Below are 17,204 nucleotides of genomic sequence, written 5' to 3'. Positions count from 1 at the left end.
ATACAAGCCAGAAATCAAAGTCTATTCGTTGTTGCTGATCACAAGACTTTAGTTCTTGCACTATGTGAATCTTGTATGGGAAACAGCGTAAAATTATTCAAAGCACTTTACGTACAGTAGACCAAGGAAGTTTCAAGTCTCTCGACACACCTCTGGCTCTACTGACTGGGGCGCCTCCGTAGCCAGGTGGGAAGGAGCAGCAGTGCGTAGCACACGCTTCTTGATTAGACCGGGGTTCGAGCCCGTCACCACCAAATACGGAGGATACAGAAAGGTCAGGGAATGACCACCGCATATCCCGGAGCAATATGGCATTAGTTGCTAATGCTCCTAAAAATCAAATAACAACAACAACAGCTCTACTGACTGGTGGTGTTTCGCATTCTGACCATTGCAACTGCCACTTCATCCAATACTTCTGTTCACATGTGACCGGAAGTAGTGGATGAATACATGATTGTCTGGTCCCTTGCCTGGAATTACACCTAACTACCCGGTCGGTTGCTTCAAATTTCTTTATTAGTTTTTGAAGCCCCACTGACAAGGTCAAAGGTCTTTTACGCAAACCTTTAAGTTTCCGATATTCACGTAATGCTGCATTAGTGATACTATTATTCTGGTAGAACAGTTTTACTAAAAGAGCACATTCCTTTTTTGTAAGAACCATAATGGATATTGATGGTGGCTGTTGACCTTTCTGCTTTTATCTAACAGGATATCATTTGCATAAATGATATCCTGTGAGATAACAGGATATCATTGAATATTTCTCTTGAAGTAAATGACAACTTTTATATATGTGCAGTGCCGTTTTCCCCTAGTGGCGGAAATTCTAACTAATTTTTTCTTCTACAAATCGCTTCCCCATACTCTAAATGACATACCCACCGATTTTAACAGTGCTAACTCTAACCGCTTTGACATGTCAAAACGGTTAAAGAATAAACATGTTTACATATCAACACTGGAAAAGAACATAACCAAAAAAAAAAAAAATTAAAGTGCAGGTTACAAAGGTCAATGAAGCATTGCTTCAATGGTTCACTACACAAAGAAGAGCTGGATTTTCAATAGACAGTCCAGTCTTGAAGGCTCAAGCAGAAAAATTTGCTAAGCAATTTGGACACGACCATTTTGTATGTAACAATAGCTGGCTGGATCGATTTAAAAACCGACATAACATCGTTTATGCAAAAATTAGTGGAGAATCTCAACTACAGATCCAATATTGGCAACTGAATGGATTGACTGTGTTTTGGTCAGAAATCAGGAAAGAATTCAATGATAAAGACATCTAGGCCTGACGTAGCTGAGTGGTCAGGAGCGAGAGTGCATAGCACTCGTTTCTTGATTGGACCGGGGTTCAAGCCCATCACTACTAAATACGATGAATATTTGTATTGACGATTTATTGTAAACTCTACTGACTTGGTTGTCGTGCCGGAGTATAAACAGAAAAAATTTATCTACTCTAAACACTGACGAAACAGGAAATCGTGTTTATTATTAATTGTTTTTAATTGGAGAAATGAATTGTGTTTAATTATTAAATGTACTGTAGTTTATACAAACATATTAATACAAATAATATGTAGATATATACTAATATTATTTTTTTCTCTCTAATAATAATTTCTTTTGTTTATTAAATCTGTCTTTTTATCAAGTTATTGAGAATTTAAAAAAACTAGGAGGTAGATTTACCTCATCACTGATATAGTGGGTAATGGTTATAACGAGGAATTTTGTTGGTTATATATATATATTTATTTATTATTATTATTATTTTTTTTTTTTGTGCATGTGTATGGACTAAAAACTCTCTACATGCCATTACACTGCCACCACTAGTGTGCATTGTTGACACCTGAAAGGATGGGTCCAAGGAGTAATTGCTGTTTTTGCCATATTCCAGTCTTCCCATCATGAAACAGCAGAAACTGAGATTCATACCAGGCAACAGTTTTCCAATCCTCTACTGTCTGGTGTTGGTTACAATGGAATTCTGTGTGCCCACTGTAACTATACTTTCTTGTTTTTTGCTGTCAGGAGTGGAACCCAGTTTGGTCATTTTCAAGAAACACCATCTGTGACAAGGTATGATGAGTTTTGTGTTCTGAAATGCCTCTTTGGTTATTACTATTGTACTTATCGGTTTTTGTTTGACTGACTAGTCTTTTTGTTACCATGCACAAGTTTTGCCAGCCTACATTAGCCTCTCACATCAACAAACTATTTTTAACCACAGGATAATTGGATGGATGTTATGTGGTTATTGGACCAATTTTAATGTACAAGAGACACAGATATATGTGAAAATCCCAGCAGCATTGCAATTACAAAGATACTTATACCAGTGCATTTAGCACTGACTACCATGCCATGTTTCAAAGTTACTTAAAATTTTCATCTTGCCTTTTCTTGCACTGAATTGCTTTAGCATTAGTAGAGGCATATGATGCAAGAAAGCAATCTTATACAGCATCAGCCAAAAAAACCTTCCCATTTCACCCATCCATTCACTTCAAAAGTTTGTCCAGTTCTTCCTTCAATTTATTTAAGCTATCAACTTCCACAACTGATAGAAGTTTGTTCCTGCAATCAACCACCTGCTGGCTAAAGGCAAATTTCTGCACATCAATTCTACAACTGTCTTTCCTCAATTTGAATTTGTGCCCCCTCAGGTGTATAATCTGAGCAAGAGGAAGAATCCCATCAGCATTGAGCTTGCTCAAACCATTCAGGGCCTTATACACCTCAATCACATCACCTTACAAATGCCTAGTCTCCAGACGCTGCAATTTGCAGAACTGAAGCCTTTCTTGATAAGAGCAACCCTTTGTTCCGCTCACCAATCTCGTTGCTCTTCTCTGTACTTGTTCCAGCACTATAAATTATGTACATACATACATACAGCATCCCTGTGTATCTGCCTAACTGCTTTATATCGCATTTTACGAACACAAAATGCTATTACTGAAGTACTCCATTAAAGGGTAAGTGTATCTAATAAAATGCCCACTCTGTGTACATTTCCTTTTTGAGCTTAAAAAACAGAATTAGCAGATAGGCCTTACCCCTATATCAATCATTAAATGCCGCCTTTATTCTATTTATTTTTATTTTTTATTACTAACTTTTATTATATCTTTAACAAATGTAGGCTATCTTACATGGTAAACACAATTTTCATATTAAACTTTATTTTTAGATAAATGTGTGATGTTTGTTGATTGTGTCATATTTTAACCTTTGACCATAATTTAGACTCTTAAGAAATTCTTAAAGTTTGAGCTTAAACAAGCAAATCTTGCAACCAAAAGGCTTAATTTTCCAAGGGGATGGATATGGAATGCAATTTACATGGCTGCTATATACATAACTTTTTCCCTTTCAGTTTACCAGGGCAAAATTTTATCATAGCAAGCTTCAGCATGTAAAGAAGGAAATGACAGTTCTTCATGACAGGTCTCTTAAATTAAAGGTTGGTGTTTTCTGTTTTAAGAAATTAAATGGCAATTAAATTGAATACATAACTTCAGATAATGATATGAGAGAGAGATTTGCATATTTTTGAGTGTATAGCCACTCCCCGGCTAACGTAATACTTGACTTATGAAAATTCGCCTTTAGGTAAGTTTTTGCCGGCAGGTGCGAACTTAAAAATATTGTGGAAAACATATAATATCGTGTAATAAATGGAGGTATCATGAAACTATTATAATTGTGAGCTCAATAACACATTTTATTTATTTTATTTTTTTGGCAGTTTGTTCCAAGATCTTGGAAGTTGAAAGCTTCGCTATATAACTAAGCTATTTATCTCTCTAAAAGGTCATTTTTATAATGGAAATTGCACTACACTTTCATCGTTATCATATTTTCCGTTATAAGAATCAATTTTGAATGCCTTTGTGATATTTTTCTAAAACACATTTCTGGAGATCACTACCACAAAACAATAAAAACAATTTGCACTTTCCAGTTTATTGGGCTTTTCTGTTAGTGTAGTCTATTATAAATGGGTAGTAAACTCAATCTTATTGCATTTACGATAATACCGATAACTGGAATTCTGTGGGTTTTTACTTTATTATGGTGAAATGTGTTTTCCCTTCACTGAAATCGTCAATCATATAAGAAACAAATTTTCAGAATCTTCTCTTCATTCCTATTTACTTATTACAATGGTGAAGGGAAAGGGACCAACGGAAAGTGCAAGTGCTGGCAATGCTAGGAAATTAAACAAAATTGATTTAGAAGTGAAGATGGTTAATTAAGAAGTACAAAGCAGGACAAAGTTTTTCATCTATTGCATGGAATTAGGTCTCACTGCTTCAACAGTGAATACTATTTTAAAAGACAGTGCACGTATAAAAGAACATAGGTAAAGGATCAACGCATTGAAGATCATCAGGGATCACAAAACAGCGTTCAGGTGCTATATCAAAGATGGAAAAGCTATTAATAATGTGGATGTAAAATCAGATTCAGAAGCAAGTGTCCATGAGTCCAATGGCCATTCAAGCAAAAGCAAGAAGTATTTATGAAGGTACAGGTCGACCATCACTAATCCGGGACCTGTGAGGTGCCGGATTAGTGAGTTTGCCGGATCACTGGTGGTTATTTTAGCACACACATTTTACCCAACAGCTAACTACCTCCTTCTACCTTTAACGCGTTGATTGCCAAGCTAATTTAAGAAAAAAATTATCCAGGGGCCAAAAAATATTTAGGGAATAATTTGATTAGTAATTCTAAAATAATATTGTAATGTCAGTGTTGTAGTTTTTCACTTAAAATATATAAAAAAAAGTCTTATGTCGCATGTACGACCAACGTAGCCACATATGTTGGTTACTTTATTTTTTGAGAAGCCGTGTCAGCCCCATACGTGTGATGCTATTACGGCATACATATGAAGATCGTTTGTGATTAGTTTATTGCATGTGGATCAAGCACTGCAATAAAACTAATTACGATAAAATAAACTCTCAAACATCACAATAAGTTGTGTCAGTATTGTTAGAGATTTTGTGAAAACAAGTTCGTTAGCGTGCTGTATTATCCATCATATTGTGTTGTTTTTCTGCAAGTTTGTATAAGTGTGTTGTAAAAAAAAAAAAAAAAAATCTAAAAAGGAATGACTGAAAGAAAGTGACTAAGATAAGAGGAACTGAGAGAAATTGCTGGAATTTACAATTAAGTAGAGTTAAACTTCTCAGAGACACACCGCTGTAGAGTTTTTTTCAGAAGTTCAACTTTATCTGTTATGGACAATGTACGGTGTTTGCGCTTTACACCACGAGAGGCACTTCCTTTATGCATTGGAACCATGGCTGGGGCTAAATGTGAGCAGGTTATAATAATAAATGCAGAAAAACAAGTGGGAATGCCTTGCCAGTGTTTACGAGTTCACTCCAACAGCTGATGCTGCAACCAACACCACCAAAACAGTAGCAGCAGGTCAATGCGCCGACCTGGGAAATTTGAAATTACATTCGCGGAAATTATGTCCGAATTAGCGGTGGAACCGGATTAGTGATGGTCGACTTGAATTAAGTATAAGTACAGCGAACCCCGAGCCAAGATTGTGGCAAGCAATGGGTAGTTATTTTGGTTCAAGCATCATGCTGGTTTCTAAATCTCCACAGCCCTCAACTTCCACAGCTGCGTGCTTATCAGCTGGAGAGTTAATTCTGGCATTGATGCTCGAAAGGTAAAACTTGCTGTGATGTTATGCCTGGGTCCTCTCTCATTTTGTAATTTTGTACGCTTTTATAATTTTTCATGCGCATGAGATAAAAGAAATTGAATAAATAATTCTATTTACATGTTAGTCGTACATTTCTTTTTTGCTTCAATCAAATTTTGCAAGTGCTGCATAAGCATTTAGGGAAATTCCGACTTATGCAACCCTTACTTAAGTCAGGGAGTGGCTGTATTCTTAAAATTCCCGTAGTCTAGGGGCTTAGAGGGGAACAGGTATCCTGTGTGTTATCAGACACTCAGCCTAAAACACTGATGGATCCAATATCTCTCTATTACAGATTTAGGAGAAGTCCGGTTGGCCTGCCTCCCTAAAATCCACTCATGCACACCTTCTCGATGGTAAGCCCTGTTACGTCACTTAGGTGGCAACGAACGTGTAGAGTGGTTCTCTTCAAGACGCCTGGTCAGCGTGAAGAGGAAAAGACCAAACCCTCCAGCATATGACGGCACAACAATACAAATGGCCCTCAGTCCCCAGCAGCTTTCACTCTCCCTCTTACGGCAGCGAGAGGATCAGTTGCTGGAGAGGCCTTCATCCTGCAGTGGATTGAAAATGGCTGATGATGATGAGTCTAGTTTAGGACTCCAGAAGTCTGCTCATCATAGGCGAGTAACATATAATATCTGGTAAACAGTTTTTAGCTTCATCTACCACAAATGTAGAAATTAATAAACAATAATGGTTCACTGTAGCTTTCGCTAAATTCACTTCACTTCACTTCAGGAAATGGAATGTTAGTTTAAAATTTTGCTAGCTTGTTTCATTCTAAATCCAGTTTCAGCAGCCATTCCATTGTGTTGACATTTCCTGATTAATGTCAAAACATTAACTAGTGTGACGCCCGCCATATTAAAAAAAGCAAAAAGTAAACTGCAGCCATTATCAATCCACTGAGGATGGAAGCCTCCTCAACAATCTATGTTGAAGGAAATGGACCATAATCTGCCATGCTGGTCCAGTGTGGGTTGGCAGATTGACCATGTTTAACAGTCATGGGCTTGAAACTTGGTCTACTCAGAGTGTGTGTTACTGTACTTCTGCTCCTGACCACTCAGCTACGGAGGCCTGCCACCGTGTTCTGCATTCAACTATTTTATCCTGGTATCATGTTAAACAAAACAATGTGTGTACCACACACACACATTTTGTTTATTATTGAATTTAATAGCGTGATTTACATTTATTCATCCTTAAAAAATAGACATTTATTAAAATAATTTAAATCTAAACATTTTTGACATTTCAATCCAAACCCTTTCAGGCTTTGTTAATGTTCAAGTGTTGCACGAACTTTAGGTTCTTGCAACGCTCTTCCGAAATTCTTACAATCATTTTGAGTGTGTACATAGTAATCATCCCGAGTCAATGGGACAGGAACAGAGTAGTAACTTAGTCCTTCTGAGTATAGAAAGGGAAACATTTGAAAAGGTTGATTTTGATGAGGTCATCAATAAGTTTGCAGAAGTGAAGGCAAGGAAAATTAACTTATATTTAAAATATTTATGTAATGTATTAATGGTACCTATGATTTTTTGGTGTCTTTAGTTCACCACACTAAAAATTCAAGTAGCTAATATTTAATGGTCATCATTTCATAGACTTCTTCATGGGTGTTCAAAATGTTAACAATTTCACTGTATATTTTTTTTATCATTGTTAATTTGGAAATAAATTAAGCTTATTGTATACCAAAATTGCTCTTTTCTGTAATAAAAATATACAGCTTTGTTTTTAAATCATTTCATATTATTTGCCAGAATACGGCAGCCCTGGGATAGCAAAACTAAATTGACCAAAGATGCCAAGATGCCAAATTGAGTGAATAAAATCCACGAAATCATTTTGCTCTGAAATGCACATACAGGGTGATTCACTACCAGTGCAACAAACTTGCAGGAGGTTTAGGGGGCACAAAGACGAATCAGGGTCCGAAATGCCTTCATCATGCGGTAGAGGACGTTGAACAGGAGGTCGTGTGAACAGCGATCCTGCTGGAAGTCAGCATTTGCGAACCGTTTCTGTTGAAGAAACCAAGTAGCAAAAGTCCTCCGGAGTAGATAATCCGCAGGCTCCACTGATTGGACGCATTGTAGATGGTATGAACTCATTTGGTTTGTTGACAGTATCCTCCATACAGTGGATTGGGAAACACCCAATTGTTGGCCTATCGCTCGAGTACTCGTACTCGGATTGCCTTCTGCAAGACGTAGGACATTCTCCTCATTGTCTGGCGTCCTCGTCATTCGCTATCGATTCATGGTACCTCTCGTGAAACAACCAGTCTCATGTAACCTGTGCACATGTGCGAAAATCGTATGATGAGCAGTGTGCCCTTTACAGTCCGCAGCTCCATACGCGATGTGCATGTCTGCCAGTTCAACGTTTGAATACTCGTCCATCCTACTGCCTCGGGAACCGGTTCGCAAATGCTGACTTCCAGCGGGATCGCTGTTCACGCGACCTCCCGTTCAACGTCCTCTACCGCATGACAAAGGCATTTCGCACCCTGCAATGCTATGTGATTCCGATTCGTCTTTGTGCCCCCTACACCTCCTGCAAGTTTGTCGCACTGGTAGTGAATCACCCTGCATATATGGCTTATCACGTTACATTAACTCGGGGGCACCAGGAAGACATGTTGCCCCTGGGCATCGACAACCCTAGCTACGCCTCTGTATAAGTGGTATCTGTATCTTCAATGAAGCCTTTTTCCTAGTCTTGGGTACATGACAGAATTTCTACAATGGATTCACAAATATCACCTATAAAATTTTGTAGTTTAGTTAATATATAGTACTGGGTTGATCAATCTACTGTTTCAATAAATTTTTAAACCTAACATAATTAGCTTAATCATATGGTGAAAAAGTGTTTTTCTTTAACATAATTAAATCTTCAAAAAGCCACCTGTGTAATGTCCTATTCATATAACATTAGATCTAAATACAGACCAGATACTTCAGGTATCTAGTGATCTGAAGGATTTAGTTTTATTGGGAGGAATTACTATTTGGAAGAGAGATAACATTATTGTAATAAAGATAGGTGGACTAGATCCATGGTATATGTGCTGGAATCCAAAACTGATATTACCAATAGGTTGCCAGTGTTCAAAGGAGGTGGGTAAAGCAAGTATTATTATTCATGTGGGAGCTAATGCCATTAACTGCACACAAAACTGACTATTTGATGAATAGGGGCATCTGAAAATAGGCCTTGAGGTTGGTCATAAACATTATGTGTGCAGTTCTGCTCCACCATGATAGGAATTATATACCAAAAGCCTTGAAGATTAACTTGAGACTTGAGGGACTCACCATGGCTTTTGGGAGGATATTTTTATCAGCATTTATCAGCATGGCCTACTCTAGTAGGTAGAAGGAATGTATTTTGTAGAGAAGGAATAAATTTGAACAAAGGTAGTGCAGGGATCTTTGTTAATGTCATTAAGGAGGCCTTAGGGGTTCAGGGAATCTTCTAGTTGGAAGGATAACGCCATATTCATTTTTTGATGATATAGATCACCCACAGATTTCCAGAATTCTTGTAGACTGCAAAATCCAAAGAACCTTCTGATATTGGAAAGATGTGTGCCAAGGACAGCTGGGGCAATATGCTTAAATAACTTTAAGAAATGTTAATCAGGGAAGTAAACAGTACAAGAACACCAAGTCTGAACTTTGTCTACAGCAGTCATCAATAACATAGGTGAGTTTAAACTGCTGAAAACTAATACCAACATAATAGCATTAATGAAAATATCGGACTATGTTTTGCTGAGGCCTGTATTTAGAAAAAAGAGACAAGAGGGAGAGAAATGGATGGTCATTTTACTTTTCAAAAGTAGCTTGTATGCAATAAGAGTATTTCCAAATTCTGAATTAATTCGTACCAGCTTATTGAATCGGTAGTAGGAAGCCAAGTAAAAAATGAGTGGGATATACTAGAGACCAGAAAATTTTGAAGGCTATGATCAGAGCGTCTCTATGTAGATGGAATTTGTAAGTGCAAGTTCTGTTTGATTAGTATTATAATGGCTAAATAATACAAGGAAGTACACTTTTTCTGCATTTTTTTTTTTTTTTTTTTATGAAAACCCAAAACATGAGAGGTATTAGAACCTCTAGTACTTAGTACCGTGCTTGGCTTTGAAGTTGAGAAGATGCAAAAAAGATGATATTTGTTGACTTGAACTTCTGTAGACTGTAATTTTCAGGAAATATGTATGAAGGAAGGTTGTTCCAAAAAACGGCAGTTCAATGAATAAATGAGGAAGATGAAATGTTGGTTCTGTGAGTTTCAAGTGGGACAATAAATGGATGTTGGTTGGTAGCAGCACGTGTTCGGACTGTTTTGAAAGAGAGAGCAGAAATTATAAAAGACAATTCAGAAGAACAGTGCCCATGGAAGTATCTGTAGAAAAGACATGCAGCAGAAACAGAATGTCTATGAGACAGTGGAGAGAGATTGTTAGAGATGAGACATTAATTAACCTAACTGCCCTATTTTGAATGGAATCTAGGAGCCTGAAAGAGGTTTTGGGATCACCACCCCAGATGTGGGAACAGTATTCCATGGTAGGGCAGATTTGCGATTTGTACAGAGTGAACAGCTGTTTGGAAGAAAAGTAATGCCGAGAGCGAAAGAGTCGCCAGTGGATCGACACTGACAGAATCCATACTGACGATCGTTGATCAGACAGAAGGTTTCTAGGTAGTGGTAGTAGTAGTAGTGGCATGTGTTGCAAGAAAGCAAATGTATGAGCTTATGCAACATCAGCCAAAAAAAAAAAAATCACACCATTCCCCCCAAATGCCTGTCCAGTTCCTCCTTAAATTTATTCAACCTATCAACTTCCACAACGACAGATGGAAGTTTGTTCCAGCAATTAACCCGCTGACTAAAGGCAAATTTCCGCACATCCAATCTACATCTGTCTTTTCTTAATTTGAATTTATGCCCCCTTAGGTTCGTAATCTGAACAAGTGGAAGGATCCCATCAGAATTCAGCGTGCTGAACCCATTCAAGGCCTTATACACCTCAATCAGATCACCGCGCAGGTGCCTAGTCTCCAGCCACTGCAATTTGTAGAACTTAAGCCTCTCTTGATAAGAGGATCCCTTCATTCCCCTCACCAATCTTGTTGCCCTTCTCTGTACACGCTCAAGTAAATCTACATCCTTCCTAAAATTAGGCCTCCAGACCTGTACGCAGTACTCAAGGCGTGGCCTAACCATTGCCTTATACAGAGGGATAATCACCTCCTTTTCCCTGCTTGCAAAATTCCTATATATCATTGACAAAACCCCATGACCTGCCCTGGCAGCCTGTCTGCATTGCTCAGAAAACTTCGTATCTGCCTGCACAATTACTCCCAGGTCTTTCATTTTCTACCACCTTAAGTGTAGTACCACACAGTTGGTACGTTTCTCTGGGGTTACTTCTACCCATATGCAGTACTTTGCATTTGTCAAGGTTAAACTTCAGTTGCCACTTCTTAGCCCATCTGCCCAAATTATCTAGATCCTGTTGCAGTAGCACACTGCCATTACTGTCATTAACAACCCTGCCAACCTTTGTATCATCTGCAAACTTCGACACTAAGCCTGATATACCTTCATCAATATCATTGATAAATATACAAAACAACACCGAACCCTGTGGGACTCCACTAATAACATTAGTCCAAGAAGAGCAGCACCCATTGATTACTACCCTCTGTCTTCTCCCACTTAACCATCCTTTTATCCATTGTAGCAACTTACCCTTAATACCATTCTGCTCCAATTTGTACAATAGTCTTCCATGCGCAACAGTGTCAAAAGCTTTCCTGAAATCCAAATATATGATATCAAAATTATTTTTTGCATCCAGTTCCTTTGTAACCACATCATAATATCCTATCAAATTTGTCAGACAAGACTTTCCCTTAACAAACCCATGCTGTGTCTGAATTATTGCTGCAGTCTTGTCTAGATGATCCTGTAATGCATCTTTAACCAGCGACTCCATTATTTTACCCGGAACAGAAGTTAAACTAACTGGTCTGTAATTACCCGTGTGCGCGCCTCCGTAGCCAGGTGGGAAGGAGCAGCAGTGCGCAGCACATGCTTCTTGATTAGACCGGGGTTCGAGCCCGTCACCACCAAATACGGAGGATGCGGAAAGGTCAAGGAATGATCACCGCATATCCCGGAGCAATATGGCCTTAGTTGCTAATGCTCCTAAAAACCAACAAAACAAACAAACAAACAAACAATTACCCGTGTCACCCTTCGATCCCCCTTTGTGAATTGGGGATACATTTGCACATCTCCAGTCTGTGGGAACCTCCCCTGAGTCCAAGGATGCTCTCATAATTATGGCTAACGGTTTGCTTAGTTGCTTTGCCGCCTCCTTTAATATAACTGGATAGATCCCACCCACCCCAGGTGCTTTTCTTACGTTTAACTTCAACAATTTCTCTTCCACTTTGCTCTCAGTTATTACAAAATCATTAAGTATCCTGCTACAATTTGATAACCTTCTGCCATTTTCAAACCTTAATAATTCCTCACGTGTGAATGTAGATGCAAAATACTCATTCAGTTTGTTTGCTATCTGAGCAGGATTATCAACAGTCGAACCATCGATGTCAAGTGGACCATTAGATTCATCCCATTCCTTTTAGAGTTTATATAAGTAAAGAAATCCTTGCTGTTTTTCTTAGCATCTTTTGCCAAGTATTTCTCGTAATCTGCCTTCGCCTGCCCAACCTCCTTTGTAACTTGGTTACAGATCAACTTGTAGCTATCATAGGCTTCTGTGTCACGTGTTAATTTATATGCATCCCATGCATTTTTCTTCTCTGTTACGAGTCTCATTAGTTCATTTGACAACCATTTAGGCCTAAACGGTTCTCAAATGTTTAAGAGTTGGCTGTTAATTGATTTCTCGATTACTTTACGAAGAACAGAAGTAATTGCAATGGGATAATAATTAGATGAGAGGGATTTGTCACCTGTTTTAGGAACTGGCTGGATATGAGCAAATTTTCAAGCAGAAGGAAAAACATCTTTGGAATAAGAAATTAAAAAAAGGCAGCAAAGGACAGGAGTAAGTTCAGAAGCACAGGTTTTGAGAAAAAGTGGAGAAATACCATCAGCACCTGGAGCTTTCATAGCATCAAGCTTTGTCAAAATCCTTCTCACATCCTTTTGACAGAAGACCAAAGGAGGCATTGAATGGAGCGTATTGGGAATGGTGAGAGGTGTTTTACCAAGATCATTAATACATGAGTTGGAAAAAAAAGGGATGCTAGCAGGTCAGCTTTATCCTTGGCTGAAGTGGCAATAGAGCCATCTGGTTTTGACAGAGGTGGGAGCAGAAATGGGCAAAAGTTGCGGCCAATAGCTTTGGCAAGAGACCAGAATGCTCGGCTACCATTAGGGCAAGAAGCAAGTTTTCTACTCTTATCCTGTTCAAAATCTCATTTGGACTGATTAATAACTGCTTTACAATTGTTGCGAGCTTTGGTATAGGCAGAAAATGAACCTGAAGAAACAGAAACAAGCCAATTGCGATATGCAGCATTCTTCTCTTGAACAGCCTTAGCGCATTTATTGGAAAACCAAGGTTTAGATAAAGGACGAGATTTTAAAGTGGAGTGTGGAATAAAGGATTCCATTCCTACAAGAATAATTTCACTGACACGATCTGAGCAAACTTTGACACCAGAAGTTTTGAAACAATAATCCGACCAAGGAAAAGAAAAGAAATCTTGCAGATTATCCCATTTTGCATTCTTGTAATGCCAAACAATACGAGGTTGGGAATAGCCATGAGATAAAGGCTCCATTGGAGAAGAGACAACCAAGTTGTGATCTGAGGTGCCTAATGGACCATTCACTTCGACTGTATACTTAGAAGGGTTGTTTGTGAGAAAAAGATCAAGCATGTTGGCTATATGGTTAGAATTGTCCGGTACTCTTGTAGGTAAATAAACAATCTGTGCAAGGTCATTAGTAATTGCAAAAGCCTCATCTCGACCAGCTGGGTTAGTGTGACTGGAAAACGGAAGCCAGCTGGAGTTGTGAACATTAAAATCACCAAGGAAAATTACCTCACTGTTAGGAAAGTTGGACTGGAGAAAGTCAAGTTGCAAAGAGAGGAAGTCAAAGAGCTCCAATGATTAGTGGAGTTGGGAGAACGGTAGAGACAACAGATGAATTTGGCAGAATGAGGTTGAGAGATTTTAAGCCAGAGAAGATCAAAGAGAGGAGTTTCCAAATTACGAAGTCTCTCACAGGGAATATCGGAACGGACGTATGCACAAGTACCACCTTTGAGGCGAAAGGAATCATACAGCGAATAATATGGGCAACTGAGATGAGCAGTAGTTGAATCAACTGATAACTGAAATTCTGTCAGAAAAAGTACGTGGGGCTTCACAGATTGCAAGTGGAAATGGACATCGTTGAGATTAGAATTGATACCACGTATATTTGAGAAATGAACTAGGAAGTGTTTGGGAGGTTTAGACCTTTTCACAGATAAGCTTACTCTATTAGTTTGACAATTCATGGTGTATTAGATAGTAAGTTAAAGTGTGGGGAGAGACATGCTGTATGAAGTAATGAAATTTTTGGATATGGCGTACACATGGTAAGAATATACCCAGATCCTTGACATATCGTGGTGTCGACAATGCCCCCCCCCACATACACACTACTCGAACTCCCTCCAGTCGCTGTCTGGCAGAGTAGAGGTAGCAAGATTATACACTAGCCGATCCGATAGCCTCCTAAAGAGTTACCCTTAGGTTTGGTCCAGTGTACTAACTAGCGGCTGGCCTGCAAACACCATTTTAGAGCTGTACCTCGAAATGTAAGGAAAATTGGATCTCGCCATGATGTTCATCATAACCTCAAAAGTCATCAGTCATACTGCATGATGGAAGAGATGGGGAAGGGTTAACCAGAAACTTAGCTCTGGAGACTAAACATAGGTTCCACCACTTCAAGCCTCCAATAAGCAAAGTGGTGGTATTGCACCGGATGATGAGAGTCATCTACCACCTAATATTGCCTGGTAACACAGAGGGGTGGCATTCCTCCATGTGATGTGGGTGCCAGACCTCGACCCCTGCTTACATTGGTTCACACCTAGGTTACAGTCACCCAGTGTGCTTGTGCATGGAGGTTTGGCATCTGCCAAAGGGGGAGGATTCCTGATGACTGTTTCCCCATCACCAAAAGTGATTTTTACTTCTGCTTTTTTGAACTTTACCAAACTGCGTGCCTGATCCACTATGAAAGGCAATTTTTTCCAACAATCTACGTGCTGAAGGTAAATTTCATGAAATCCAGCCTTCTGTTACTCCCTAAAATTTCATAGCTGTGACTCCTATTTCTTGTTTCTCCTGCCAGTGAAAATATACTGCCTTTCATTTTACCGATCATTTTCAGGGCCTTATGTGCCTCAATCAGGTCCTTTGTCCTGAGTTGCAGTCCGTGCTTTCTAAGTTGTTCTTCATATAGCCATTGATTGGCACGCCTCACCAGTCTGGTTTTCCTTGCAAAAGCCACAGCATATCAACCAGCTGGGTCCATGTAACTAGAAAATTGATGCCAGTTGGAGTTGTGAACATTAAAATCACTGAGAAAATTACCACACTGTTAGGAAAGTTAGACTGAAGGAAGTAGAGTTTTAAGGAAAAGTAGTAAAGAGTTACTGATGATTCAGTGGAGTTGGGAGAATACAGACAACAGATAAATTTGGCAGGATGAGCTAAAGAGATTTTAAGCCAGAGGAGATTCCAAATTAAAATGTCTTTGACAAGGAATATCAAAGCAGACTTATGCACAAGTACCACTTGTGAAGCAAAAGAAATTGTATCATTGAATACCTAGTGCAAGTTAGATATTGATTTTGTCAACCAGTAATTGATACTGTCAGAAAAGGTAAGTGGGGCTTGGCAGACTACAGGTAGTAATGGCCATCATGAGTTTGGAACTGAGACCATATATATTTGGAAAATGAATGAGAAAGTGTTTAGGAAGTTTAGATATTTTTTCAGATAATTCTCTTCTGTTAGTTTGACCATTCATACATTAAGTAGATAAAGTAAAACTATATGGAGGGATGATATATGAATTAATGAAACTTTTTAATATGGCATATACATAGCAAGAGCCCAGCTACTTGACATAACATGGCCTCAGTGTATCCCACATGCACGTTACTTGGACTTTCTCCAGTCACCAGCTGTCAGGGTAAAGGCAGCAAGATTATACACTTACTGATCTAAATGCCTCCTAGAGAGTTTCTAATAGGTTTGGTCTGGTGGATTTTCTAGAGGTCAGCCTGTGAAAACTATTTTAGAGCTGTATCCTCGAAATGTAAGGAATATTTAATGTCACTGAGATTTAATATTCCTTAGAGTATGGGCTTGGCACACCTAGGGCCCTGAGCTGGATATCATCATTCTTCTCTTTCTTGATGATCCACTTCTACTTCTGACTCTTGTTTTCTCTCTCTCTCTCTCTCTCTCTCTCTCTCTCTCTCTCTCTCTCTCTCTCTCTCTCTCTCTCACACACACACACACACACACACACACACAGAGTAACTCAAATTTTTTTTTGTCTCATATGGCTAATAATCTTTGCTTCCTTGCATCATTTGGCCTGATTAATACTAAATACCTTTTTTGAGCCAGATATGTCCACTTTAAGGTGGTAAAAGCAAAAATTGTTGCATCATATTTGTATATTGATCATATATTACATTGCATGGTTTAAGCATGAAATACTTGACTATGGATAAAGATGTAAAATCATGAATGCCATATTAAGCAGCCACTGATTTCCACATGCACCAGCTTTACTAGCGTCACCCACTGATTTTTTTTTTTTTTTTGTGTTTCATATCTTTATAACAGTTTTGTTTAGACCACTTAGTGTACATGTGCCTCGTTTCCTCTTATGTGACATTTTCTGAATATATTAAATTGTATTTAATTCAAAATATGTTATTGATTTTATTTTTGCACATATTGAATATAAAATAGAAGCAGTTTTATTTAAATAGACCCTTTTAATTCTATTACAGAAACGAGCTCTTAAACTTCAACAACAAAAACAAAAGGAGGCTTTACAGCGAGAACAACAGAGGGAGCGAGAATTAGAAAAAGAAAAACAGTTGGCTCCTAAAATATCTATTAAATCCAAAAACTCATGAAGAGTTTTTTGTTAAATATAGTTGGTTATGTTAGATTTTTTTGTAATTAAGGAATGATCTAGAATTTTGTGATTAGTAAAATTTTAAAACATTGATATTTGCTACTTTCAAAATAGAAGACTTGTATAGGTTATTTCTATAGTTGTATATATATAAATATACACATATATAATATATATATATATATATATATATATTTGTAATGTTAATTTT

At 38.2% G+C, this 17,204-nt stretch overlaps 1 protein-coding gene across 1 annotated transcript in view; it reads left to right on the top strand.

Moving 5' to 3' along the window:
* Positions 1 to 16,991, top strand: part of Pldn (biogenesis of lysosomal organelles complex 1 subunit pallidin) — an 86,657-nt gene extending 69,666 nt beyond the window's left edge. The window contains exons 5-6 of the mRNA XM_090388397.1: positions 3,398 to 3,484; positions 16,863 to 16,991. Of these exons, the coding sequence (XP_090244523.1) occupies positions 3,398 to 3,484; positions 16,863 to 16,991 (216 nt within the window). The remainder of the gene's footprint in view (positions 1 to 3,397; positions 3,485 to 16,862) is intronic.
* The last annotated feature ends 213 nt before the right edge of the window (positions 16,992 to 17,204 follow it).

The sequence above is a fragment of the Mastigoproctus giganteus genome, chromosome 14 (genome assembly GCF_048544385.1).
Source record: "Mastigoproctus giganteus isolate SK-2022 chromosome 14, ASM4854438v1, whole genome shotgun sequence".
NCBI classification, from domain to species: Eukaryota; Metazoa; Arthropoda; class Arachnida; order Uropygi; family Thelyphonidae; genus Mastigoproctus; species Mastigoproctus giganteus.
Note: the sequence above shows the minus strand (reverse complement) of the source record. Positions and strands in the feature narration are given on the sequence as shown.